The following is a 27,004-nucleotide window of genomic DNA, read 5'->3' as shown; positions in this document are numbered from 1 at the left end:
CCCTTACACAAAGTCATTTCTACAAGACTTTACTGACTACATAACTCAGAAGCATTGAGAAGGTTTAAGTTTCTCAGCACTTCCTATTACTGGACACTACAAGTTTTCTTACCATCAGACAGCACTCCACTGGTATTAGAACAGTTGGAAGTGATAGTGTGGACAGACAACAGTTTACATGCCTTGTTTACATCAGCAATTCCAAAAGTGATACTGTTATAATACTGTCCAGCAGAAGCCCCAGCAGACTGAGAAATGCAGGGCTTATTCAGATTCTGAACAGCATTTCTAGTGTCTTAAATTTCGTAAGACTGGACTTCCTCCTGGGTAGTGTCAATAAAATGGTAGTTCCTGTGAAGAATCTGCAGCATCATTCAGTTATGAAAATACTGAAAAATGTGATGGGGTTTCTAAATAGTTTTGAAAAATCATTTAAAACACACATTTAGTGTACTTTACATTTAGAGTATTAGATTGACCTAGTTACATTGCTCAAGAGAGACAAAAATTTGCATCCCTGAGAGCTGTAGTTAAGCTAAACAACCAGCATAGATTAAGGCCTTGGCTACACTCGAGAATTCACAGTGCTGCCGCTGTGTAGTTGAGAGAGCTCTCGCAGTGCTGCAACTACTCCACCTCTCCAAGGAGAATAGCGTGCAGCGCTGCGAGCGAGCGTGCAGCACTGCAGGTGCTGATTACACTGGCGCTTTACAGCGCTGCACTCGGGGGCGGGGGGCGTTTTCACACCCCTGAGCGCAGCAAGTTGCAGCTCTGTACAGTGCCAGTGTTGCCAAGGCCATATTTAGATAGAAAGAAGAATTCTTCTGTCAACCTAGCTACCATCCGCTTGGGGAGATGGATTACATACATCACTTGAAATATCCCTCCCATCAGTGTAGGAATCATCTACATACACTATAGCTCTACAGTGACACCTGTAGTGTAGACAGACTCTCTCACATAGTTACAGAGGCTAACTACAGTAACTCTTCACTTAAAGTCATCCTGCTTAATGTTGTTTCATTGTTATGTTGCTGATCAATTAGGGAACATATTCATTTAAAGTTGTGCAATGCTCCACTCTTACGTTGTTTGGCTGCCTGCTTTCTCCACAGCTGGCAGCCTCCTTACGCCCCCCTCCCTCCCAGCACCTCCCGCCCACCTCCTGCCCAGCAGACCCCGTGGATCAGCATCTTCCCCCTCTTCCCCCCACCTCCTGCCCGGCAATGAGCTGGCTTGCGGCATTTTGGAGGCAGGAGGGAGGAGAGAGGACTCTGTGCACAGGCTCCCCATCCCTCCTGCCTGAGGCAATCAGCTGGCTTGCGGCGTTCGGGAGGCAGGGGAGGGAGGGGGGAGGCACACAGAGTCCTCGTTCCTCCCCCCTCCCTCCTGTCTAGGGCAATCAGCTGGCTTGCCAAGTTCAGGAGGGAGAGGTAGCCTGCGCGCCGAGTCATCGCTCCTCCCCACTCCCTTCTGCCCAGGGCAATCAGCTGGCTTGCCGCGTTCAGGAGGCAGTGGGAGCCTGTGCACCGAGTCTGCACTCCTTCCCCCTCCCTCCAAAACACCGCAAGCCAGCTGATTGCCCTGGGCAGGAGAGAGGCGGGAGGAGCGAGGACTCAGCGCACGTTCCCCCCTCCCTCCCCTGCCTCCTGCCCAGGGCAATCAGCTGGCTTGCGGCGTTTTGGAGGCGGGAGGGAAGAGAAAGGACTCGACATGCAGGCTCCCCCTCCCTCTCCTGCCTCCCGAACGTGGCAAGCCAGCTGATTGCACCGGGCAGGAGGGAGGAGCGAGGACTCGGTGCACCTCCCCCCTCCCTCCCCTACGCAACAATCAGCTGGTTTGCGGCATTTAGAAGGGAGGGGAGGAAGGAAGGGGGGAGGAGCCAGGACACAGCGAACAAAGTAAAGGGGGAGGAGGTGGGGGGGAGAAGAGGCGGGTCAAGGGTGGGGGATTGGGGGAAGGAGTGGAGTGGGCGGGCTGAAGGTTGAAACCCCGTCTCTGGTGCTTGTAGAATAGGGGAAGCTGCCCTGGAACCTAACCCCCCCATTTACATTAATTCTTATGGGGAAATTGGATTCGCTTAACATCGTTTCACTTAAAGTTGCATTTTTCAGGAACATAACTAAAATGTTAAGTAAGGAGTTACTGTATTACTGATGCATCACGTGTGAAGCCAAAACACCTATCCTAAGGCTGCCTAACAATTCCCATTATAAAAAAACTGGTTCAAATGTTTAAAATTTTAGCAAACCTCAACTAATTAGGTTGGGATTTTCCATAACTGGAGCTTGGGGTTCAATTTATTTTTTGGAAATTCAACCACACACAACGTAGACATTTCCAAGAATATTAGTGAAAAGTTTTGTATTGTTTAAAAATAAAATAAAAATAAAAAAAATATTCAGACTTAATTACCATCTCTTTCCTGTGCCATCATGCAGTAACTTGAAATTTTGCAAGGAGTAGTCTGGGGGTCAGACTGGTGCTTTTTACTGTATTACTGTCCCCATGAAAACCCTTCCAGATTTGGTCAAATTATAAACTGCATTGGGGAGGGGGAATCCCATTTACGGAGAAGCTATAGAACTTGTCAGAGGCTTTCTCCTTAAATTTCTCAACATTCCAACTACAGTATGCATGCTCCTAGATGCCACTGAAATGCCATTGATTTTTTTCTCCATCGTTCTAAAACAACCACACAGAACTGGATGGAGACAGACAAGATCCTCCTCCTGCTCTTCCTTTCCCTTCTAAACATCCTTCTGGCCTAGGTGAAGTGGCATTGCACTGGGAACCAGTAGACTAAGTTCAAATATTACCTCATCTATTGACTGGGGTTAATAATTCTATGTATTTTTGTCATAACTATAAAGGGAAGGGTAACAGCCCTCCTGTGTACAATACTACTTGCTAATTATATCCCGTCTTGTGAGGTGTGCCAACGAGTGGGAAAGCCCCAAGACCAGGTCAAAGCCCCTCTCCAGCCACTACCCATAATTGAGGTCCCATTTCAGCAAGTAGCTGTGGATATTCTGGGTCCTTTCCCAAAGAAGACACCCAGAGGAAAGCAGTACATACTGACTTTCATGGATTTTGCTACCCGATGGCCAGAAGCAGTACTCTTAAGCAACACCAGGGCTAGAAGTGTGTGCCAGGCATTAGCAGACATTTTTGCCAGTGTAGGTTGGCCCTCCGACATCCTTACAGATTCAGGAACTAATTTCCTGGCAGGGACCATGAAAACCTGTGGGAAGCTCATGGGGTGAATCACTTGGTTGCCACCCCTTACCACCATCAAACCAATGGCCTGGTGGAGAGGTTTAATGGAACTTTGGGGGTCATGATACGTAAATTCGTAAATGAACACTCCAATGACTGGGACCTAGTGTTGCAGCAGTTGCTTTTTGCCTACAGGGCTGTACCACATCCCAGTTTAGGGTTTTCACCATTTGAACTTGTGTATGGCCGCGAGGTTAAGGGGCCATTACAGTTGGTGAAGCAGCAATGGGAGGGGTTTACACCTTCTCCAGGAACTAACATTCTAGACTTTGTAAGCAACCTACAAAGCACCCTCCGACACTGTTTAGCCCTTGCTAAAGAAAACCTAAAGGATGCTCAGGAAAAGCAAAAGGCCTGGTATGATAAACATTCCAGAGAACGGTCCTTCAAAGTAGGAGACCAAGTCATGGTCTTAAAGGCGCTCCAGGCCCATAAAATGGAAGAGTCGTGGGAAGGACCATTCACGGTCCAGGAGCACCTAGGAGCTGTTAATTATCTCATAGCATCCCCCACCTCCAACATAAAGCCTAAGGTATACCATGTTAATTCTCGTAAGCCTTTTTATTTCAGAGAATTAAAGGTTTTCCAGTTTACAGCCCAGGAAACAGATGACACGGAGTGGCCTGAAAGGTATCTACTATGAAGGGATACATACAGGAGGGATAACTCAGTGGTTTGAGCATTGGCCTGCTAAACCCAGGGTTATCAGTTCAATCCTTGAGGGGGCCACTTAGGGATCTGGGGCAAAATCAAAAATTGGTCCTGCTAGTGAAGGCAGGGGGCTGGACTCGACCTTTCAAGGTCCTTTCCAGTTCTAGGAGATGGGATATCTCCATTAATTTATTATACCTAGACTTTAGTAAGGCATTTGATACGGTCTCGCATGATATTCTTATCGATAAACTAGGCAAATACAAGTTAGATGGGGCTACTAAAAGGTGGGTGCATAACTGGCTGGATAACGTACTCAGAGAGTTGTTATTAATGGTTCCCAATCCTGCTGGAAAGGCATAACGAGTGGGGTTCCGCAGGGTCTGGTTTGGGACCGGCCCTGTTCAATATCTTCATTAACGACTTAGATATTGGCATAGAAAGTACGCTTATTAAGTTTGCGGATGATACCAAACTGGGAGGGATTGCAACTGCTTTGGAGGACAGGGTCATAATTCAAAATGATCTGGACAAATTGGAGAAATGGTCTGAATTAAACAGGATGAAGTTTAACAGACAAATGCAAAGTGCTCCACTTAGGAAGAAAAAAATCAGTTTCACACATACAGAATGGGAAGAGACTGTCTAGGAAGGAGTACGGCAGAAAGGGATCTAGGGGTTATAGTGGACCACAAGCTAAATATGAGTCAACAGTGTGATGCTGTTGCAAAAAAAAGGAAACATGATTCTGGGATGTATTAACAGGTGTATTGTGAGCAAGACACGAGAAGTCATTCTTCTGCTCTACTCTGCTCTGGTTAGGCCTCAGCTGGAGTATTGTGTCCAGTTCTGGGCACTGCATTTCAAGAAAGATGTGGAAAAATTGGAGAGGGTCCAGAGAAGAGCAACAAGAATGATTAAAGGTCTTGAGAACATGACCTATGAAGGAAGACTGAAAGAACTGGGTTTGTTTAGTTTGGAAAAGAGAAGACAGAGGGGACATGATAGCAGGTTTTCAGGTATCTAAAAGGGTGTCATAAGGAGGAGGGAGAAAACTTGTTCACCTTAGCCTCTAAGGATAGAACAAGCAGCAATGGGTTTAAACTGCAGCAAGGGAGGTCTAGGTTGGACATTAGGAAAAAGTTCCTAACTGTCAGGGTTGTTAAACACTGGAATAAATTGCCTAGGGAGGTTGTGGAATCTCCATCTCTGGAGATATTTAAGAGTAGGTTAGATAAATGTCTATCAGGGATGGTCTAGACAGTATTTGGTCCTGCCATGCGGGCAGGGGACTGGACTCGATGACCTCTCGAGGTCCCTTCCAGTCCTTGAATCTATGAAGGAAAAAGTAATGGTGGCGTGGAAGAGGTGAACCTCTCCACAACCCCTGGACGTCTGCAGTGACAGCAGATCAAGAAGCCATGCACTAGCTTTGCGCCAATGTTCTCAGCCACTCCAGGACAGACCGAACGGGCATACCACTCCACTGACACAGGTAATGCTCACCCAATTAGAACCCCATCCTACCGGGAGTCACCTCATGCCCAAACTGCTATAAAAAGGGAGATCCAGGACATGCTACAGATGAGTACAATCCGCCCCTCTAAGAGTGCACGGACATCGCCAGTGGTTCTAGTTCCTAAACCAGATGGGGAAATACGCTTTTGCATGGACTACCGTAAGCTAAATGCTGTAACTTGTCCCGACAACCATCCAATGCCACGCACAGATGAGCTATTGGAGAAACTGGGACATGCCCAATTCATGTCTACCTCAGACTTAACCAAGGGGTACTGACAAGTACCACTAGATGAACCTGCCAAGGAAAGGTCAGCCTTCGGCACCCAGGCAGGGGTGTATGAATTTTATGTACTCCCTTTCGGGCTGCAAAATGCACCCGCCACATTCTAAAGACTTGTAGACGGTCTCCTGGCGGGATTGGGAGAATCTGCAGTTGCCTACCTCGATGATGTGACCATTTTTTCTGATTCATGGACAGAACACCTGGAGCACCTGGAAAAAGTCTTCGAGCGCATCAGGCAGGCAGGATTAACTGTTAAGGCTAAAAAGTGTCAAATAGGCCTAAACAGAGTGACTTACCTGGGGCACCAGGTGGGTCAAGGAACTATAAATCCCCTACAGGCCAAAGTGGATGCTATCCAAAAGTGGCCGGTCCTAAAGTCAAAGAAACAGGTCCAATCATTCTTAGGCTTGGCCGGATATTATAGGCAATTTGTACCACACTACAGCCAAATCGCCGCCCCGCTGACAGACCTAACCAAAAAGAAACAGCCAAATGCAGTTCAGTGGACTGATGAGTGTCAGAAGGCCTTTCACCAGCTTAAGGCGACACTCATGTCTGACCCTGCGCTAAGGGCCCCAGACTTTGGCAAACCGTTTCTAGTAACCACAGATGCGTCCGAGCGGGGTGTGGGAGCAGTTTTAATGCAGGAAGGACCGGATCAAGAATTCCATCCTGTCATGTTTCTCAGCAAGAAACTGTCTGAGAGGGAAAGCCACTAGTCAATCAGCGAAAGGGAATGCTACGCCATTGTGTACGCGCTGGAAAAGCTACGCCCATACGTTGGAGACGGCATTTCTAACTACAAACAGACCATGCTGCGCTACAGTGGCTTCATACCGCCAAGTGGAATAACAAAAAACTTCTTCGGTGGAGTTTAGCTCTCCAAGATTTTGATTTTGAAATACAACACATTTCAGGAGCTTCTAACAAAGTGGCTGATGCACTCTCCTGTGAAAGTTTCCCAGAATCAACTAGTTAAAAAATGTTCTTGGAATGTGGGACATATTGTTAGTTTTTATATAATCAGTAGTATGTCTAAAGGTGCATGTGTCATATTAACTCTTGTTTTCTCCTAGAGCTCCAGGAAGAAATCACAGCCAGTGTGGAACCAGCTGTCCAACACTATCTGTGATTTGGGGGGCGTGTCATAACTATAAAGGAAAGGGCAACAGCCTTCCTGTGTACAATACTATAAAATCCCTCCTGGCCAGAGACTCCAAAATCCTTTTACTTGTAAAGGGTTAAGAAGCTCAGGTAACCTGGCTGACACCTGACCCAAAGGACCAATAAGGGGACAAGATACTTTCAAATCTTGGTGGGGGGAAGGTTTTTGTTTGTGCTCTTTGTTTTGGGGGTTGTTCGCTCTTGGGACTAAGACATCAATCCATGCTCTCCAAATCTTTCTGAACAAGTCTCTCATATTTCAAACTTGTAAGTACAGCCAGGCTAGGTGTGTTAGTTTTATCTTTCTTTTCTCAACTTGTAAATGTACCTTTTGCTAGGGTGTTTACCTCTGTTTGCTGTAACTTTGAACCTAAGGCTAGAGGGGGTTCCTCTGGGCTCTTTAAGTTTGATTACCCTGTAAAGTTATTTTCCATCCTGATTTTACAGAGATGATTTTACCTCTCTTTCTTTAATTAAAAGCCTTCTTTTTAAGAACCTGATTGATTTTTCCTTGTTCTAAGATCCAAGGGGATTGATCTGGACTCACCAGAAATTGGTGTGGGGAAAGAAGGGGGTTGGGGAATGATGAATACTTGTTTTAAGATCCAAGGGGTTTTGGATCACTGTTCACCAGGGAATTGGTGGAAGAGTCTCTCAAGGCTACCCAGGGAAGGGACTTAGCACATTGGGAGTGGTGGCAGCGGACCAGATCTAAGCTGGTAGTTAAGCTTACAAGTTTTCATGCAGGCCCCCACATCTGTACCCTAAAGTTCAGAGTGGGGAAGGAGCCTTGACAACTTTATAGTGCTATTAATGAGCAAGCACTCTGTACATTAGGAGAAGGGGCAAATATTAGCTAATCATCAAATTCTGGTACTGCTTAATGCACAATTTCTTACTTTCCTACTTACGCTTTTTTGAATTATCCCATTCTTCTTATGAAGAGTATAGTTTGGAAGTCAAAGATTTTTACATTTTGCTATGAATCATAGAATGTCAGGGTTGGAAGGGACCTCAGGAGGTCATCTAGTCCAACCCCCTGCTCAAACCAGGACCAATCCCCAACTAAATGAATGTTCAGTAATATTTGGATCTGATTTATATGACCACTTACCACTGAGTTTGGTCCTTAAAATTCTAACCCAGAGAGCTTTCTAACCCAGGGAGTACACAGTTTCTTTAAAACTAACCAAAAGAGATAGACATGAACAAAAAGGCAGCTGAGTCCCATGGTTGCTAATCTTTTACTCCATCTTAAAATGTAGAGCTAATTAATAGAATTAAATGTCCTTTACTTCCTTATGTGATCTACCACTAGTTCATGGAGGGCATCCAACTACAAAACTTGGTCACAGCTTCCCTTTCATTTCTATAGCAATCAAAATCAAGGACAGATAAAGCCATCTTTCTTGTAAGAGGAAAAGAAAGGGCTTCAGGGGAGACAGCCTACCTTCCTGTGCAGAGAGCCTTATACCTTTTTTGAGACTTCTGAGGTTTCTTCCAGCCAGACATTTTCTCTCATCCAGTATTTCCTCACAGAGCCTCCATGTTTTTAGTTACACAGAAATAAGACACATGCGCTTCAATGGAATCAATGCACCTGCAACACAATCGACGCAAACCTTGACTAATTGAAGGTCTTCACTCTTTGGATTTAATCTCACGGATATAAAGCACAACTGACTGGGGACCCAAAGAGTAGTTTTGAATATTGGTCAGATTAAAAAACCTGGAATTTGTTTTAGTGTCTGATTTTGTTCTCTTTTGCTAGGGACAGTGGGAACAGATGGGGATGCTTAAAGCATTTACTGCAAATACATTTTGGGAGCAACCCATGGAGTATGAAAATTCTTACATTTCAATGTGTAATTTTTAGTCAGTCATTTGCGTGCAGCAAAATCACCCTGTTAAGAGATAGTCTTAAGGCTTAGGTTCATGTAGAAATGGTAATTTCATATAAAAACCCCAAATCCTACTAGGACTACTGGGCAGAATTTTTTCTTCTTGGGAGACACCAAGGAAAAAGTGCAGCTTCTTTTAGGTCATGCTAATTCAAGATAGTATTTGAGCTAGTGCTATATTTAGGCACGCAGATGCCATCACGCCGAAAATTATATAAATATGCCTATATACACGTCTGCTACTATACCATCATTAATTTTGTGAAGGAAAGCCTGATACAACGTTAGTACCCTCCAAACACCATGCAGTTAGGCTTCTAAAGCTGCAGGGTTGAATTAAAATTTCAGAGAAATCTGGATAGTAAACTAATTTCCAAGACACCTACATTGCACTATTAATAAAACCTACAACAACTACACAATTGAAACAACTACAAGATAGCTACATAAATACCCTAAAAAACAGGAAAAAGCCATCAGCAAGTAAACAAGTCCCCCCAAACTTTGATATAAAACTTAGTATCCACACACAACATATATTGTGTAGACATCTTTCCCTGCAAGTGCCACCACCAAACTCATTTGTAGACACACGCATCTGTCATTACACATTTCAAGCACTTACTATTGTACAAGGATTTTTGAAGAATGTTCTTTAAATGGTAGTCTACAGATGGTCTATACAACAATAAAAACTTAATTTCATATTATAGGATTTTTACTTCCAGGTAGTGTTATATCTCTAAAAATCCTATTATCTCTAAAGCCATGTTTTGTTTAGAAGAGAATCAAATTGCTAGAGGAAAGAGGGAAATCCTGTTAACAGGAAACAATTTCAGCTCTCCAGGATGAAAAGACAGCCTTTTCATTCAATATTACATGAGTTAATATTGCTACTATATTCTCAACGGGGTAGGCAACCTTTCAGAAGTGGTGTGCCAAGTCTTCATTTATTCACTCTAATTTAAGGTTTCGCGTGCCGGTAATTCATTTTAACGTTTTTAGACTGTCTCTTTCTGTAAGTCTATATTATATAACTAAACTATTGTATATAAAGTAAACAAGGTTTTCAAAAAGTTTAAGAAGTGTCATTTAAAATTAAATTAAAATGCTGATCTTATGCCACCAGCCTGCTCAGCTCGCTGCCAGCCTGGGGTTCTGTTCACCTAGGCCGGCAGCAGGCTGAGCAGGGCCTATGACCGGGGCCCCAGACCTGGGGAAGGGGGTGTTTCAGGGGTCAGGGCAGAAGGCTGGGGTATGTGTGTGTTGGAACTTCCTGTGATATTCGGGGTAGACAGTCAAATTTTCTCACACTGCACCACAAATGGCTAGAGCAGCCACATTTCGACAGGGCGATAGGAAGTCTTGGATATGGTTGGACAGACTCAGCCTGTGTACTGAAGTTATGGATGCTGGAGCTCCGGTTCAAAAATTCAGTCTAGGTGTCAGCAACCACCATAGACACTCAAGCACTAGGTTCACAAAACTACGGTTCACTGACTTTAGGTCCACTAACCCTGGACTTACGTTGCAGTGTAGAGACACCTCTAATATGACAATTACTTCAAGTACTGTTTTAATTAATCCATCCCTTGAAAGTGTTTCTCTGACATAGGAAGAAACAGCAAAAACTACTAAGGTATGGAAATGCAGAATACCAACCTCATCATTTGAGGTTAGAGAGAAGTTTAAAATGTCAAGAAAAGGAAAAATATAACTAATGTTTAAGTAACAAAAACAAAGACTACTGTCTTTAACTACAGGATTATTTATGCAAGGAAGCTAATTAACCCTCAGTGAGGGACCAAATGGTAGGTATTCAAACAGACAGAACAAGAAAATCCGTAACAGATAAGGGACAAAACTATGTTCCCAATTCACTTATGTACTGTATTCTTCCCCTCAGCCTTCCTGATTACATGAAGGGCATCTTGATAATACTGTAATTAAATACAGACTATATATGGCTTCTCTGTTGTAACTCTTCAACCTATGTAAACACTTATGAATAGAAGGTTCAATTATTGAAGTACATGGGTTAGAGATTAACCTTTATAGATCTCTTTTGGTTCGCTGCGGCACTGCAGAGACTGAATTAAAACGTTTAGTCTTGCAGTAAAGTTGAGTAGCAATTTTGACTCTGTCCAACTCCAGGTTTAGTGAAGCCTAAACAAAGAGCCCTGATGGACATAGAATGATAAGACTAAAAGGAGAGGTTTTGTATCATCAAAAGTTGCATTTACTGACTATCCAGAAAGAAAATCTACAACACAATGTATTAACTGAATGGATTAGTTATTAACAGCATGTTATGTTCAATATGATTAAAAAAGGAAAATAAGTACTCTCGGCATTAATTATAAGAAATAATTGCTACAAGATTGGAAAGAGATTGTTGAGAAATGGAAACTGTCTAAATCCCTTAACTGGCTTTGATAAATTTTAATAAACCAAATGGGACTACATTTTAAACAAGAGGTGCTATTTGCTTTGTTGAATTAAGCACCTATAAACTACTGATTAACAGCACCTAAGACTCAGTGAAGAATTGTAGAAAAGGATTTTATTCAAGACATTGGTCTACCTTCTTCTATTAAGTTGTATCCAAGATTTGCTTAATTCCCATGAAGATAAATGGTTTAAAATTTCAGTATGGAAGTCAAAGTTTTTCATTTGGATGCCTGAGGCAGGATCTTAAGTTACATAGTAGTTTACACCTATCTCTCAGTGAGGCTTTTTTTAGTATTAATTTATGTTGCCAAACAGGCCATTGTCATCGAGTAGTAGATTTGAAAGTCCCTATGAGTTGGAAGGGAAATCAAAGACAGCACCTTATTACGCCTTGTAATAAGAGACTCAGAGTAACTTTTCCACAGTCTTGTGTTTTTATTTTTTACTAATGAAGCAGCACCTGAAATACTATGTCCATTTCTGGGCATCTGAGTACTAGACTGTGTTCTTTGAACTCATTTATTAGGGAATTGAAGGGACTGCTTCATAAGGGGAGCAGTGTCTTCATGCATTTGAAGAAGTGGGTTTTTTACCCATGAAAGCTTATGCCCAAATAAATCTGTTAGTCTTTAAGGTACCACCTTAAAAAAAAAAAAAAAAACTCCTCGTCGTTTTTGCCGATACAGATTAACATGGCTACTCCTCTGATAATGGGGGGGGAGGGAGGGAGGCTGCAGAGAGAAGACACATTTAAAGGGTATTGTAATAAGCAGCTATGCCTGGGACATATACGGAGAGATCCGTTTTTATATATTCTTATTCACTTGAAATTTGCAGTTAAGCTACTTTAGGGAGAAACTGCAGGTTTCTGTTCAGACAAAACGCCTGGAAGAGGAAAAGAAATGCTCTCACATGGCCAGACTAGTACCATCAGATGTGCACTGAAGTAATATCATGATCTAATTGGAGACCAGAGGGTCCTCTGGAAAGAAAAAAGACCAGACCACCATTAAATAAAGGAAAGTCCCCTTCCTAAAATGTCATATGAACTTTAAAAGGTCTCTGCCCTTGCCTTCTTGATAGTATAAACCTGGGAGTGGGGAAGAGTAATGTCTACACTACAGAACACCACTTCTCCCAACAATGCTAGCTGAGCTGACAAAGCTGTGTCTATATGGAGGTTTTGTCAGCATAGCTAAGTCACTCAGGGGTATGTTTTTTCACATCCTGGACTGATATAGCTACACTGATATATAGCTTAAGTGTAGACCAAGCAATGGACTAACAAATAAAACAACTACATCTGTTTCTGATTTTGACCTAAAACATCTAACCTTGTTAGGAAAGGCCTAGCACAGTACATTGTTTATTTCACCATGCTAGGAGACTATGATCCTTTCTCCTTTCTTTTGGCAGAAGATCTGGCCAGAGTGACCTATGCATGTGTCATTTTCAGACTGCGTAAATTAATGTAATCTGTGTATCAGAGAATGCATGTAGAAGCAACACAGAAGCTTCAAGTTTGATAGCCCAGTTTTCATTGGAATAAGCCACAGAGAACAGAACACTGGTGCTCTGCACTGTCCACAGATTCCCAGTTCACTTCCAATGTCAATTCAAGGCCCCAGTCTTACAAGGCTATGAACAGTCCAGGATCAGGATATGTTGAAGATAACCACTTCATCTATTCTATGATTTTCTGTGCTATTCCAGAACAACGCAGGTAAAAAAGCCCCCAAAAAGCTTGCGAGAGCCAGAGGGCATTCATTTAAGGGAATTCTACTGTGGAACAAGCTACAGGAAATAAGACACAGGCAAAATCTAACCATTTTCAAAAAACGCTATAAATTTCACTTATTTGCCAGTCTTCCCATCTTAAGAAATGCTACAAGTATGCACAATGATGGAGAAGCTTCTTAAACTGGGAATATTCATTTTGTAGTCTACTATGAAAAACATTTTTTCATATCTATATTGTATTCAGCACTAATCATGGTGAGAAGTTTTACAGATTGCTTTCGTTTTAGCTGTCATTCAACTTTTTCTTCTATTACAAGAACAGTATTTTGTTTAAAAGCAAGCGTTAACAATAAGGGACAAAGCGCTGACTGACTCTCTCCTTGGGGAAGAGAAAACAGATGCTGGCTAAATGGTACACAGGTACCCAAGAGAGTCTTGGGAAGTGCTGCAGTTTCTACTTAGAGGTACAGTCTGGGCTGGTATTAAATAAATCCTTTCATGGGTACTAGGACTCTGAACATCAAGGATGGAGAAACATTCCTTCTATTGCACCACATGAAATGTAACCAGGACTTTTTTTTTTTTTTTGAAAAATCAAAGAAAAACTTCCTGACTGGAAGCTTAGATTGGGCACTAGGATATGTAGCTGGCATAGGATGTGTAGAAGCCCCATCACTGGGGGCATTTAATACTGGACTGTATAAAGCACTGTTCAGACAATCTGCTGTAGGGTACAATCAGGTAGTGGAAGGAGGAAAGAACAGGATTAATCCATCTTTAACATTTCAAATGTCAAGATAATAAACATACAAGCATAAGATGATCAGTATTCTACTGTCAGGGAAATTACTTTCCTCTGATTGCTGAATTAGATTTACTATGCATTTTATACACACCATCCTCTGAAATATCTGACATTGACACACCTTCCCAATAGTCACACACTTTTCCCTGAAATAAACACACTAGAAAACTAACAAAACGTCTATGAAATTAAACGAAAAATGCATACTAGGTGATTTGCTTTGCCAGCATTTATTCCCTAAACATAAAGAGGCACACATTTTGATAAAAAAGAAGAGCCTGTAATTTTGTAAGTTAAACACAAGAACACAATACATCTCTACCTTGATATAACGCGACCCGATATAACACAAATTCGGATATAACGCGGTAAAGCAGTGCTGGGGGGGGGGGGGGGGCCCGGAGGGCATGACTGCGCACTCCGGTGGATCAAAGCAAGTTCAATATAACATGGTTTCACCTATAGCGCGGTAAGATTTTTTGGCTTCCAAGGACAGCATTATATCAAGGTAGAGGTATATTTGGTTCCACAAATCTATTCACTTAGGCCTACCACTCTTGTATCTACTCTTAGATATTTAAACACATGTATCAATTTACTTTTTCAGCACCTGAGCTATTAAGAGGTTTTGACCAAACCAATCAATGTACTAAAATGTGCTTACTTGATGGTGAGCTGACAAAAAAAAAAAAAAAAGAGTGGAAGTCTTTAAAAATGTACAAAATTCTGAACTCAAAAGTTCTATCACCTGATATTTTACTTTCACAATTTTTCACCATTTTAATGCCGTGAACTGCTACAAACCACTTCCGCAACCACATTTGCAGAAGGGAAGGAATGTACACAGGATTACATTTCATGAACCACAATTCAAGCTCTTCTTCCCACCCAGGGCTCAACCAATAACACTGATCCCAAATACAAAGGTTAAGTTGAATAAATAGGAATAGGTTCCATAGCTTTCCTGAGTTTGTTTTGTTTACTTGATTTTATCCTTCGAGGTCTTTGTTCTAAATTTAGGTCAACCACATTTCCACTGAAACTGCAACAGTAGTGTTATCAGCCTACAATCTGTTCTCTTTCAAATCTCATGTTTATAACTTTAATACCTCCCTGCTGAGTCCCTTTTAATACAAAATTATTGGTATATTTTGATCAAAGTTCTCCTGCTGTGTTAATTTCTACATATATGATCTGGATGCAGAGACATAAAACCTTCCTGGGAGTTCCATGGAGTATCAATGGGAGACTTGGAAATCAATCCTTTTCCTATCAACCAACCAATCATGAAACTGAATGACAGCAGTGACAGAACAGTCTAACATCTATGACGTACCTCAGGACTGTGTTACATGTTTTTATGTTAAAGATTTCATGTTACTGTACTTGAGAAGTTACCTTTATTTTCATTGTCTGATAAAACACCAAAGTCATAATTTGCCATAATTTTCTCTGTATTTTTGGGTGGCATCTTCACAACTTGGACACAATACTTCACATCTTTCTTTTTTCCACACACAGAATTTGTCGCATTGAGTAGAAGTGTATTTTCCCCCAGTACAGATGCTTGTAGCCATTACAGGGTAATTTCACACAATCAACCAACCATCTTCTATTAATAATCAATGCTGATTTTAGTTTTTCCTAAAATCATGTATTACCAGGCCCTGTGCAAGATTCTTTCAAACCAAGTCCCCATAATCAATTCACAACTCCAGGCTCAATATCCAGTGACAGTTGATTCTACCAAGCAGACATGCCCCTCCCTCAAAACATAAGTAACTATTCCTTCCCACCCCAAGCTTCTAAAAAGTTGTTACAGGGATAACATCCTTGACATTCATCAGTTCTCTTTTAATTTCAAAATAGTTAAATTTTATTCAGACTGAAGGTAGAGCGAATTTTCTTGTTTCAAAACCCTTTCAAATATGGTATTTCCATAAACATAAATGAGTGAGTGAAATGCAAAAACACAAAAAACTTGAAGAAACCCCACCCCACCCCCTTCCAGGGGGAAAAAAACTAAGTATTTTCACAAATGTAAATCCTGTGCTCCCATACTAAGCCATATAAATGTGATAATTGCCTCTGTCTCTGCATACAAATTATTGGTTAGTCTCTCTGAATAAGCTGGCAATCTTAAAAGTTCTGATTTCATGTTCCCAACTTGACTGGTGGCAAGAAAACTTTTCAAGTAAAAACATGCCACAGTGGAAGCAGTGACTAACCCTTTCCTCTTATTAGTACACAGCGGCCTACTCCGAGCACTTCCCACCCCACCTAATTTTGCCCATCCTTGGTGAAGAACTCTCTCTATTACAATTCATGTCATCCATATAAATATTCCTGAACATCTCAAACTTTTGGATTCTCCATATAGTTGGAAAAATCAAGGAGATTTTAAAGTTTTTAAAATCACAGAGTTTAAGTTCAACTTCACTATGTAAAATTTTTCATACAAAGTGCAATATATTGTTGAATACATTTTGTACATGTACAGTTTGTGTATATATATATACCCCCCACACACACACACACCCCCCTCTCCCCCCCCCCCCCACACTCCTCTGACACTTCAAAAACCAATAATTAAATCTGGAAAAGCAGTTTTAGTACAAAACAGAACATACCTTGAGATTTTAGACTTGCTCATATGTAATAATACTACACAAACTTTAGACAAACTGACATATGGAACAAATCTCTGTAGCATATATTACTGTATTACCACAATTCAGAACTATTACCTGTTGTCTATTTAATAATAAAGATTTCTTGTGACAGCATAAACCACAAATTGAAACAACCGTGACACATTTGCATCCCAGGACAAAGAATACAGTTTCGTAGATTAGTCTTCATTTATCCTTGACTTGTCAAACTTCTGTACATATTTGTATCTGAATCTGACAATATCAAAATCATCAAATTTAATACAGATACGTACATGTTACTACGTGATGAGTAATCACCTAGTAATTCTGTAGTGAAAGCAGCACACTAACTACTAAGTAGGAGATTGCTGAATTACAGTCATTTGTAAATTCCAGAGGAATCTATATAATACACTTACAACTTAAATTAGTACAGCAGATTACATGAAAACTGAATAAATACTAAAATTTACCTTTTCTGTATTGTAATATAAAGATTTCAAAGTGGTAAACAAGGGTGGGCAGCCTTTACTGAAGTTAACCCTCAGGAACTTATCCATTAGTTCTCTAAATGTTTCACCTAGAAACAAAAGTGTATTTGGTTATATTTTAATGTTTGTGAGTGCCGTATACTGATCAGTGTTTATATTTATACAACTATGGATTATCACCAATAATTGAAACTCTACATAGAAAACTGTTCTAATGCTTTGATTTCTTTCCTGTTAAAGAAGAAAAACAGAATAAGCACATCTTCCCCCCTAAAGAAACGTTTATGTTTGGGGAAACTAACATGTGACCGTGACTTTCTACACTAAAATCAGTTTTAGAATTTGAAACTGATTGGAAGACTTGGTTTCATAAGACAGAGTCCCCGCATTTTTATCAATATTGTAGGAGGAGGTTACTGAAATACTTAGTTATCTGAATGTATTTGTGGGCACAACCACACTACTTGTTGTGCTATGATATCTTTCTATACAGAGCAAGATTTCTGGGAGAGACTTAAGAAAGGAAAGTAACTAACAAGCAAATCAATCTTTATAGCACTGACGTCTGAGAGCATCTTAGGTTAATGCTTCCATGAATTATGAAGATGAGTCAACTGGGAAGACACATGGAACAGGCATAGAATATTTTCCATATGCTCAGTAGGGTTGTATAAATATTTTAGCTACCAAGCTGAGAATATTTACAAACTGAAATGCTTTTGACAGACCTAGAAAAACAGACAGAGTAACTAAAATACCTTGTTTGTTACAAAAAGGCATGGAAGGGTAACCCAGTGAGACACCGTGTGGCTCTCATTTAAGTGTGAATTATCTTGTTTTCATTTCAAGAGCTGCTCAAGAATGGGGCAACTACTTTTTATTACCACACCCATTCCCACAGAAATGAATATATTCGACAATACAGATTTGCAATGATATAAAGTGTTCCAGAACCAACACATGCATATTGAAAATCATTCCTAGTAATAAAAATAGGCAATGAAGTTTTCCCCTTATTTTCATGTTTTTCTATTTATGGGAATAAAACATTTAATCTGAAGATGGCAGATCGATGGTAAATTGTCATGTAGCTGCTCAGAAATCAATTTACAAGATGAACTGCTTAAAAATCAAGCAGAACATAAATGCGACTATGTTCCTGAAAAGGATTAGTTGAAGTAAGCATCTGGGATTTAAGTGAGGCCTGAATGGCATCCTTTAATTTTTGGCTTGATCTGTTGTGAAGCAATGGTAATTTTGAAGTTGCACCCAAAACACACACACACACACACACACACACACACACACTCTTCAGGAGCAAAAGAAAAAAAAAATGGACTAAACTCAGGCTGGCCCAGCGCTTTGAAGGATGACCACACTGCTAAATAAGTGAACTGATCTTAAAATTTATTCATCTGAGGATAATTTAAGGAATATGTTCAGTCACTCTCCCAGTTTCCAGTGCCAGGAAATCTCTGAAGTAAGTTGTAAACTTTACATTTTTTTCTTTGAAAAAGTTTTGTTAGCATTACAACTATGCCTGTTAGTTTCTGTATAATCTATATCTTCAAGTTGTGGCCTGCCAAAGAGTATAAACTAAATGCACTCCCTTTTGAGCACATAGTGGGTATGGCTATACAGCAACTGGAGCACATGTACCAGAGCTAACTTCGACCACTGTCGCTTGATAAAAATAGCAGTGCAGCCAGAGTGGCATGGGCTAGCCACCCACGTACAATTCTGTCTGGGACCCTAGGGTAACTAGGCTACACTACTATTTTTAGTAAGTTCAATCACACTAGTTCAGGTATGCCTACCTGTGCTCCCCCAATTGCAGTGTAGATGTACCCTGTGTATCAAGGCCATTCAGAGGCAAGCAAAGAGTTGAGGTGCATTGTTAATGTGCATCTCACTGGTAGGTTCATTAGTCCTCAGGACAGAGTGAATCACAATTTCAAACACCATTGGGGTCTCCCTGAGCTAATTTTAAGGTAAGTAGGAGAGTGTATATGGTGTATATTTGAGTCAAGTAAAGGCTCCTCCATGAAGGTGACAGCCACATGGAAGCAGAGTTGAAAAGATTTTGTTTCATAAGGGAGACAGACGCAAATTCATCATCAGATAACATATCTACATTGGTTTCTAGAATTATAATAGTACTGAGAACTCTCATAGCTGTTAGAGGGTACATCTATGCTGTGTTTTAAAACCTGCAGCAGGGAGTCTCAGAGCCCAGGTCTACAATTTTGGTCTCACGCTACTGCATTAAAAACAGCAGTGTAGATATTGCAGCTCAGGCTCTGAAGCCTTAATCCCTCCCTGGGCTTCAAAGCTCTAGTCCAAATGTCTACACTGCTGATTTTAGTGCCATAGTGCAAGCCCAAGTCTGTAGACCCGGGCTCTGAGCCTTGCTGCAAAAGGTTTTAAAATGCAGTACAGACAAATCTTTACTCTCCAAGGCACTGAACAAACATTAACTAGAGCAATGAATATTTATGATCCTAATTGATGGTATCAAACCCTTTCTATTTCTGTGAAGATGTAAAAGTTTTGCACCCTGTACATTTCTAAGACAGCAAATCCTTTTATTAACTTAAATGCATCATCTCATGGACTTCAATACAGCACAATAAAACAAAAAGGTTATTCTGCATGCACAGTAAAAAAGGTTATTAACCTGTTCCGTAACTGCTGTTTGAGATGTATTGCGTATGTCCATTTCACTCTGTATGGGCATCCTGTGCATGACTGTTGCAACTTTTTCCTCAGTGATATCTGTGAGAGCGGGTCAAGCACCCTCTGCTGCAGTGCACCCTTTGAGCAGGCATAAAGGGCAGATCTACCCCTGACACCTCTGTTCATTCTTGCCGGAAACTCCAATGCAGAGGGAGAAGAGGGTGGGCTGTGGAATGAGCATGTGCAACACATCTCAAAGAACAACAGTTGTGGAACCGGTTGGTAACCTTTCGCCCCCGCCCCCCCGTGATTGCACATGTACATTCCACTTTCAGTGACTCTCAAGCTGTGAAATCAGGAGGCTGGATCAGAGTCTATCTGAATAAAGACTTGAGAACAGCTCGCCCAAATCTCGCATTGTTTTTAGACTGTTGAGTGATGGTATAATGAGTTGCAAACATGTACTGAAGACCCAGTTACCACTTTACAAATGTCTATGACAGGCACTTGACCCAGAATGGCTGAAGACACCGCTTGCAATCTCATTGAATATATTGTCATTCTGTTTGGTGGAGTAGCACTTGTAAGTCACAGCACAAGCGAATACAGGAAGCAAAGATTAAATCTTCTGAAAAGAGAATGGGAGCCCTTTCATTCTGTACATGATTGCTACACAAAGCTGCAAAGACAAGTGGAATTGCCTGGACCTGTTGAGGTAGAAAGACAACACTCCTCTGACATTTAGATTGTGCAGCCACTCCTCATCTTCATTTGAGTGAGGCTTTGGGAAGAACAAAGGCAAATAAATTGCTTGGTTAATATGGAAGTTATACATCACTTGTGAAATAAACTTTGGATAAGGACACGGGTAAGCCTTATTAAAGGAAATTTTACATGGAGGGCCAAGCATTAATGCACGTAGTTCACCTATCCTCCTAATAGCATTTTTGGTGGCCATCAATGTTATCTTCATTGAAAGATGCAGTAAGGAGCAGGCAGCTTTTCAAAAATCTTATTGACATCCTATTAGAAAATACGGAGAGTATCAATCTAAGGGTGGAAAGTTGAAATGCTTCTATCAAAGTCCACCTAGCAACTAACAACTAATACTTACTGTTTTAGGTATAAGAGATAGTCCAAGATATGCTGTCCAAGATAGTCGAAGAATGTGTCAGCGAGACTCCAAATTGTTCGGACAAGAGAGAACTGCTTCCACTTCGTCAATTAGATAGATCTATATAGATGGCTTCCTACTATTTAAAAGCACATCCTAAACCCTCTTTTGAACAAGACTCTTCCTGAAGGTCTAGCTATGAAGGATCCAGGGTGTTAAATGCAGCGTCTGCAAATTTGGGTGGAATAACTGACCATGGTCTTGAGAAATTAGGCGTGGGTCCAAAGGAAGAGATATCAGAGCTTTTACCTACAGGGAGAAGGGTGGAGAACCAGTGCTGCCAAAGCCAAGCTGGGGCTATATGTATGACTCAAACATATCCTGTCTGATTTTTAGCAACATTCTGGAAGAAGTGGAATTGGTGGAAAAGCGTACAGAAATTTGCCCATACCATGGCCGCAAAAATATTTCTGTGAGGGAACCCTGACTATGCTCTTGAAGGGAGCAAAAGTGCTTGTACTTCCTGTGGTTCTTACTACAAAGAGGTCTAGCTGGAGAGTACCCCACAGCTGAAAAATGTGCCTGGCTATATTTGGATGTGGAGACCACTCATTGTGACTTAAATGATCTGCAAGCTCATTCTGCACCCCTGGAAAGTAAGAGACTGTGGGGTCAACCGAATTGGCAATACAAAAATCCCAGAGTTAGACTGCCTCATGGCAGAGCTAGGACAAGTAGGTCCTTCCCATCCTGTTGAGGTAGAACGTTGCCATTGTGTTTTCTGTGAGAATGAGCAAGCTTTTCCCATTGATTTGGGTGAGAAAGCCTGACACCAGCTGAATAGCTCATTTCCCTGAAATGTGTGTGTAAAAACAAGTCCTTTTTGGACCACAACCACCGTGTCTTAAGGGAACCCAGATGAGCCCCCCCAACCCAGAGCAGACGCATCTATCACTATTGTCAATGAAAGTTGAGCATTACAAAGGGAATGCCTATGTTTACAAGGTTCGTCCAAGAGTCCAGAGAGGCTAAAACCTGAGAGGCTACCCTCACCACAAGGCTTAAAGGGTGATGGCTTGGAGAGAATATGGAGGACAGCCACGACTAGTTCCTGAGGTACAATCTGGCATGTTGGACTATGTACCTGCAAAAGGCCATGTGCCCCAGAAGCCACATGTAATTCCATTCTGTTGTAGTTGGGTGAACCACGAGACCTAAAATGATGGATTGAATTGCCTGAAATCTTGATCCTGGAAGGAAAGCTCTGGCTTGAGTCGAGTCCTGGACCATCCCTATTAATTCTATTCTCTGAACAAGGGAGAGGATAGATTTCTGTGTATTGATTAACAGTCCCAGAGCCCTGAAGTTTGAGTGGATGAGAGAGACTGGATAGTACCTGAACTCTGTATCAGCCTCTCACCAGCCAGTTATCCAGTTATGTATACACTTGCACACCCAAACTTCCTCATAAATGCACTTAATGCTATACATTTGGTAAAAATTCTGGGAGCGAGAGACAGGCCAAAGGGTAGAACTGCATTGGTAGTGAGAAAGGTTCACCTGGAGCCTTAAATACTTCCCATGGCCCTGATACAGGACATGTATTTCCATGTGGTGATGCAAGTTGAGGGCAGCAAACCAATCTCTAGAATTCAGGGAGAGGCTAATGGAGGCCAGCAAGACCATGCAAAACTACTTTTTTCAGATGTTTGTTGAGTTGACGCAGACTGAAACTTGTCTGAGACATCTCTTTGCTGTTGGAATAAGGAAATAGAAATAAAAGCCTGTCCCTCTGGAATACTGCTGAACATCTTCTATGACTCCCAACTGAAACAAAGAATGCTCCTCCTGGAGGAGGACCTCCAGGGACCACTCTCACAAGAAGAGGGACAAGGAAGGAGGGAGATATAGAAATAAAATGAAGGGTGTATTCCACTTCCACAATGTTTAGAACCCACTGGTCTGAAATGATTTGGGACCAACCAACTAGGAAGTGGAATAGCTGGTTTGCAAAAAGAGAGAGGAGGGGCTGGAATTTTGGAGACTGGTATGATAGTCTCAATTAACCCATCAAAATGTCTGTTTAGCGCCCTCAGGGCGCCTAGATGAACTAGAAGCTGTTGCAGTAGATGAAGGGGGTGGTCTGCATCTATAACCCCAATTCTTTTTCCTTAATAGGTCTTGTTGAAGTGCAAAAGTAGCATATTGGCGGGACTACTGTGGACAAAAGTGCTTTCTTGTCAAGGCAGGTGTACATATAGCCAGAGACTTTAAAAGATTCCAGAGTGACTCAAAACCATGCAGTTTGTCATCTATCTGCACTGAGAATAGGTCCTTCAAATGGCAGGTTCTGAACAGTATGCTGGATTTCCTGGGGCAGCCCCAAAGACTACAGCCATGAGCACCCCCATATTGTAATCGAGGTCATGGCCCTAGCAGTTGAGTCAGCAGCATCCAAACTGGCCTGGAGTGATGTGCTAGCCATCAGCTTTCCTTTGTCTACCAGTGAAAGAAACTCTTGTTTCAGGTCCTCCTGTAACTAGTCCTTAAGTTTTGATATGACTAATATCGGAGACTCAACAACAAAAGCAACTCTAAGTTGTAACCCAGACATAGAATAAATGTTCCTACCAAGCAAGTCAAGTTTTTTGGGGTCCTGTGATTTAGGGATCGCAGCCTGTTGCCCCTAGCGTTCCCTCCTAATAATTCTCAAAACAACCAATGACCCTGGAAGGGGATGTGAAAAGAAATACTCAAAGCCTTGTAAAGGTACATATAGTAGTATCAATCCTCATCCTCTCGGATGTCAGAGGAAGTGAGGAGGGAGTTTGTCACAGGTTATTGGTGGGGCTCTAAAATCACCTCATAAATTGGTAAGGCCACACAAGGGGGCCAGTTGCAGTAAAAATGTCATCTAGTCTATTGGACAACTCCTTATCTTCCCTTCACTTGGATATCCAAGGCTGAGGCAACCATTTTCAAAACGTTCCTGATGAGCCTTGAAGTCATCAGGTGGGGGTGAGGACCTTCCTGAGGACAGTGCCTGTCCTGGTGCTGGAGTCAACAGCGCCTCTTACCCAATGATCTATTCAATCCTCCATCACTCTTCTCAGTGGGCATAAGAGCAAGAAATCTTCCTCTTCCAGCCTCTTCCTTAGAAGCCTTATGCTTCTTCCTCGGCACCGGAAATCATGACTGATGCCAGAACTCTGCCAACACTGGCAGAACGCTTGTAACTGAAGCTGAAGAAGTGGTCCCCCTCTTTGAGCAGGAAAGCTCCAATGGTAGTTTCAGAGTAGCTTCCATCAAAAGAAACTTCAGCCTGGCATCTATCTTTTTTGGTCCTAGGCTCAAAGTCCTTATAAATTTGACAACAGTCTGATATGCAAGACTCAGCCAGGCACTTCAAACAGCTGGAATGTAGGTCACTCACAGACCTCATCTTGGAGCAAGAACAACCAGGGTTGAAACACAGTAATCAATGCATTCCTCAGTACCACAAATGGAACACAGAGTAGGGGAACCAAAAAAACAAATTTTTTTTAAAAAAACAAATCACTAACACTACAAAATAATAAGACACACCGAGAGAATTTGTTAAAGCAAGACCAACTGATCCAGCAGCCATCCTGGGCAGTAAAAAGGAACTGAGGGGGGTCAGAGGCAGCTCTGCCCTCTTCGCCTGCTCACAGGGACATGAGACAGAGAGCACTTGAGCCACATCAACAGGTAACGCTAAGGGGAAAAGTTTCTGACAACCATGCACAGGATGCACACGTACCAAGAGTGGAATGCACATGTGCAATCACTGGAAGAACCAATTTTCAATCATTTTTCCAGACTTGAGAACACTTATGTACCAAGTTTCAGTATAGAAGGTTTTTATAATTTGTTTAAGTGTAACAAACTCTCCAAAATAGACAGCTTATAACAAAGTCATTAAAAAAAAGTTAACTATAGCATTGCTGAATATGATGCTACAATTAAACTTCATACTGGAAAATGCTTCAAACCTAGTTTTGAGCTACAGATAACCTGGCAAGGTACAGCATGGTAATAGTAGTTTACATTAGAGATTAAGTTAAAATTTTAACAAACACTGCACTACATTGTAGCATAAAATTCTTTGAGGTAGGCTGGGAGCTTTCTTGGGCAAGCCACCATCACTAGAGTTAACTTGCAGTTGTGAACAAAATTAGGCCCACTTTACAGCTGATTGCTATATACATTTATCAGCATTTGTTCCAGCTTATAAAATACAGGGAGATACAGGGACAGGGCTTGGGACACCAGAACAAAAATAAAAATACTAATCAAGCTTCTAACTCAGGGGGTGCAGTTGCTGACAACTAGGTTCCAGGCCAATGAAACAGTACAGAGAAGCCTCTACTATAGTTTTCTGTGCAACATCTGAACTGTAAGTAGAGCTTCCAATTTCTTCTGCTGCTAGCTTTACAGGCAAACTTCTTCTGTCAATAATATAAAGTCAGTCTTAGGGGACTTCTCCTCTAAGAGGCTAGAGAGGAATGTTATCACAGTGTATAAACAATTAAAGAAACAAAAGTTGAAATTTATTATTCCCTTAACACAATAGCTTACCACACTTCATACTCTGATCTGGGGATATCACCTAACACACAGCACAGGATCAAAGGCATTATATATATAGAGCGAGCTATTCTTACAATATATACACAGCTATCCACTGTAGTTTCATCAGTAAAGGCAAAATATTACCATGCAGGACCTTTTGCTATCAGCCTTTGTAGTGTACTACTGACATTTTTGTCCATATCAACAAAGATGCATAGTCCTCAAGTGGTTGAAACCAAGCTTTATGCACCTTTACATATAAATGGATGCTCAAAATTTAGGACAAATTAATTATTGACACCTTAATAAAACACAAAAATTAATAGGATTATGGAACAGATATGCAGTTTGTTACCTGGAACAAAGTTTAAAGGTAATCTTCTAGGTGAAACTGCTCTGGGATGTCTTTTACTAACTTCTTCATAAATCTGAAGCCTCTCTTCTAAAGTGCCTATTATCAGCAAATATAACAGATGTAAGAAACACTGGAGAGAAAAATCTATTTTTGCATTAAATTCTTGTTTAAAAAAAAGACATTAAAAGAAATCTGTAATTCTAGATTTTAATTAGCTAAACCTACCAGAAGGTACAGATTTAGTTACAACACTGCAAAAATTTACACTAAGTTTTTCATTTATTTAATCAAATACACTACAGAAGAAGGTAGTGTGTTGTATATATAACAGACCCTATCTTTTGTTATGACTTGTTTAAGTACTTAACAGCAGAGAACCTAATTACCTTGTGCCTCCAACCACAGGGAGATTGTGTTTATTTTCTTACAACTACATACTGTGCAATCCCATTCACAAAACAGTACTTCAACATTTGCAAATAACGTATGCAAACAAACTGTCTATCAATATGAATCCACTTAGGACAACTTCTTAAAGAACTACCATTTAATCATTTTAAAGTATTTTAAAAATACACAAATAAGCCTTTTATTACAAAAGTTTCAGCAATGTAAGTAAACTAATACTAACTATGTAAGCACTTAGCATCAGGACTGTCAATACATCAAGTTTAAGAACTTTTGTTTTCTTTAGACCTCCTTCCCACTCCTCCCCTTTCCCCCATAATATGCTTTGGAGCTCCAATGTGGTCAGAATTTTAAAACAAACTGATCTATTGGTTTTGAAATGCTGTTTCACATTCATAAGTGAATTTAGTTGAAAAGTCAAATTGCTTGGTGAACTTAAATAATATTGGAAGTTAAGATCAAGGATATAGCATGAAAAATGCTTAGTAGTTATACTTGGACATTTGTTTCATACGTAAAAAGCCTCATATAATTGAGATCTGATGGTGGTGGTGGGGAAATATATATATATGTACACAAACACACACACACACACACGTATGTTACCCACTGGCTCCAGGGTATACATAATTATTAGAGTAATAAATTAAAATATTAAAATTGGAACTAAAGCATATAAAAACCCTATATGAAATCACAGGTTGGAGCTCCAGAACTTACCATGGGGGAGGAAATAGTCCTAAGACCACCTAAAAAAAATAAAGTAGCATTATTATGTTTTATAATTAGTACAGTTTAAAATCGATATAGGATTTTTATGTGAAATGTACATTACATATACACATTTGTTCTTTATTAATAATTATAAATGAGAGTTTCCAAATGTTTCAGAGAGAAACCGAATAATAGAGTCAACCC

The 27,004-nt window shown here is 40.9% G+C and overlaps 1 protein-coding gene across 6 annotated transcripts in view; it reads right to left on the bottom strand.

Moving 5' to 3' along the window:
* The window catches only part of NAA16 (N-alpha-acetyltransferase 16, NatA auxiliary subunit), a 97,434-nt gene that overhangs the window by 23,756 nt on the left and 46,674 nt on the right, over positions 1–27,004 (bottom strand). For 3 of the 6 annotated variants that reach the window (XM_034758409.1, XM_034758407.1, XM_034758406.1), the window contains exons 8-9: positions 25,679–25,774; positions 16,923–17,029 (exon numbers count right to left, since the gene is read on the bottom strand). In XM_034758409.1, the coding sequence (XP_034614300.1) occupies positions 16,923–17,029; positions 25,679–25,774 (203 nt within the window). Of the gene's footprint in view, positions 1–7,948; positions 8,499–16,922; positions 17,030–25,678; positions 25,775–27,004 lie in introns of those variants that run through there. The other 3 variants (XM_034758412.1, XM_034758411.1, XM_034758410.1) reach the window with 2 other exon arrangements.

The sequence above is a fragment of the Trachemys scripta genome, chromosome 1 (genome assembly GCF_013100865.1).
Source record: "Trachemys scripta elegans isolate TJP31775 chromosome 1, CAS_Tse_1.0, whole genome shotgun sequence".
NCBI classification, from domain to species: domain Eukaryota; kingdom Metazoa; phylum Chordata; order Testudines; family Emydidae; genus Trachemys; species Trachemys scripta.
The sequence above is the reverse complement of the archived record's forward strand: the minus strand, read 5'-3'. Positions and strand labels throughout refer to the sequence as shown.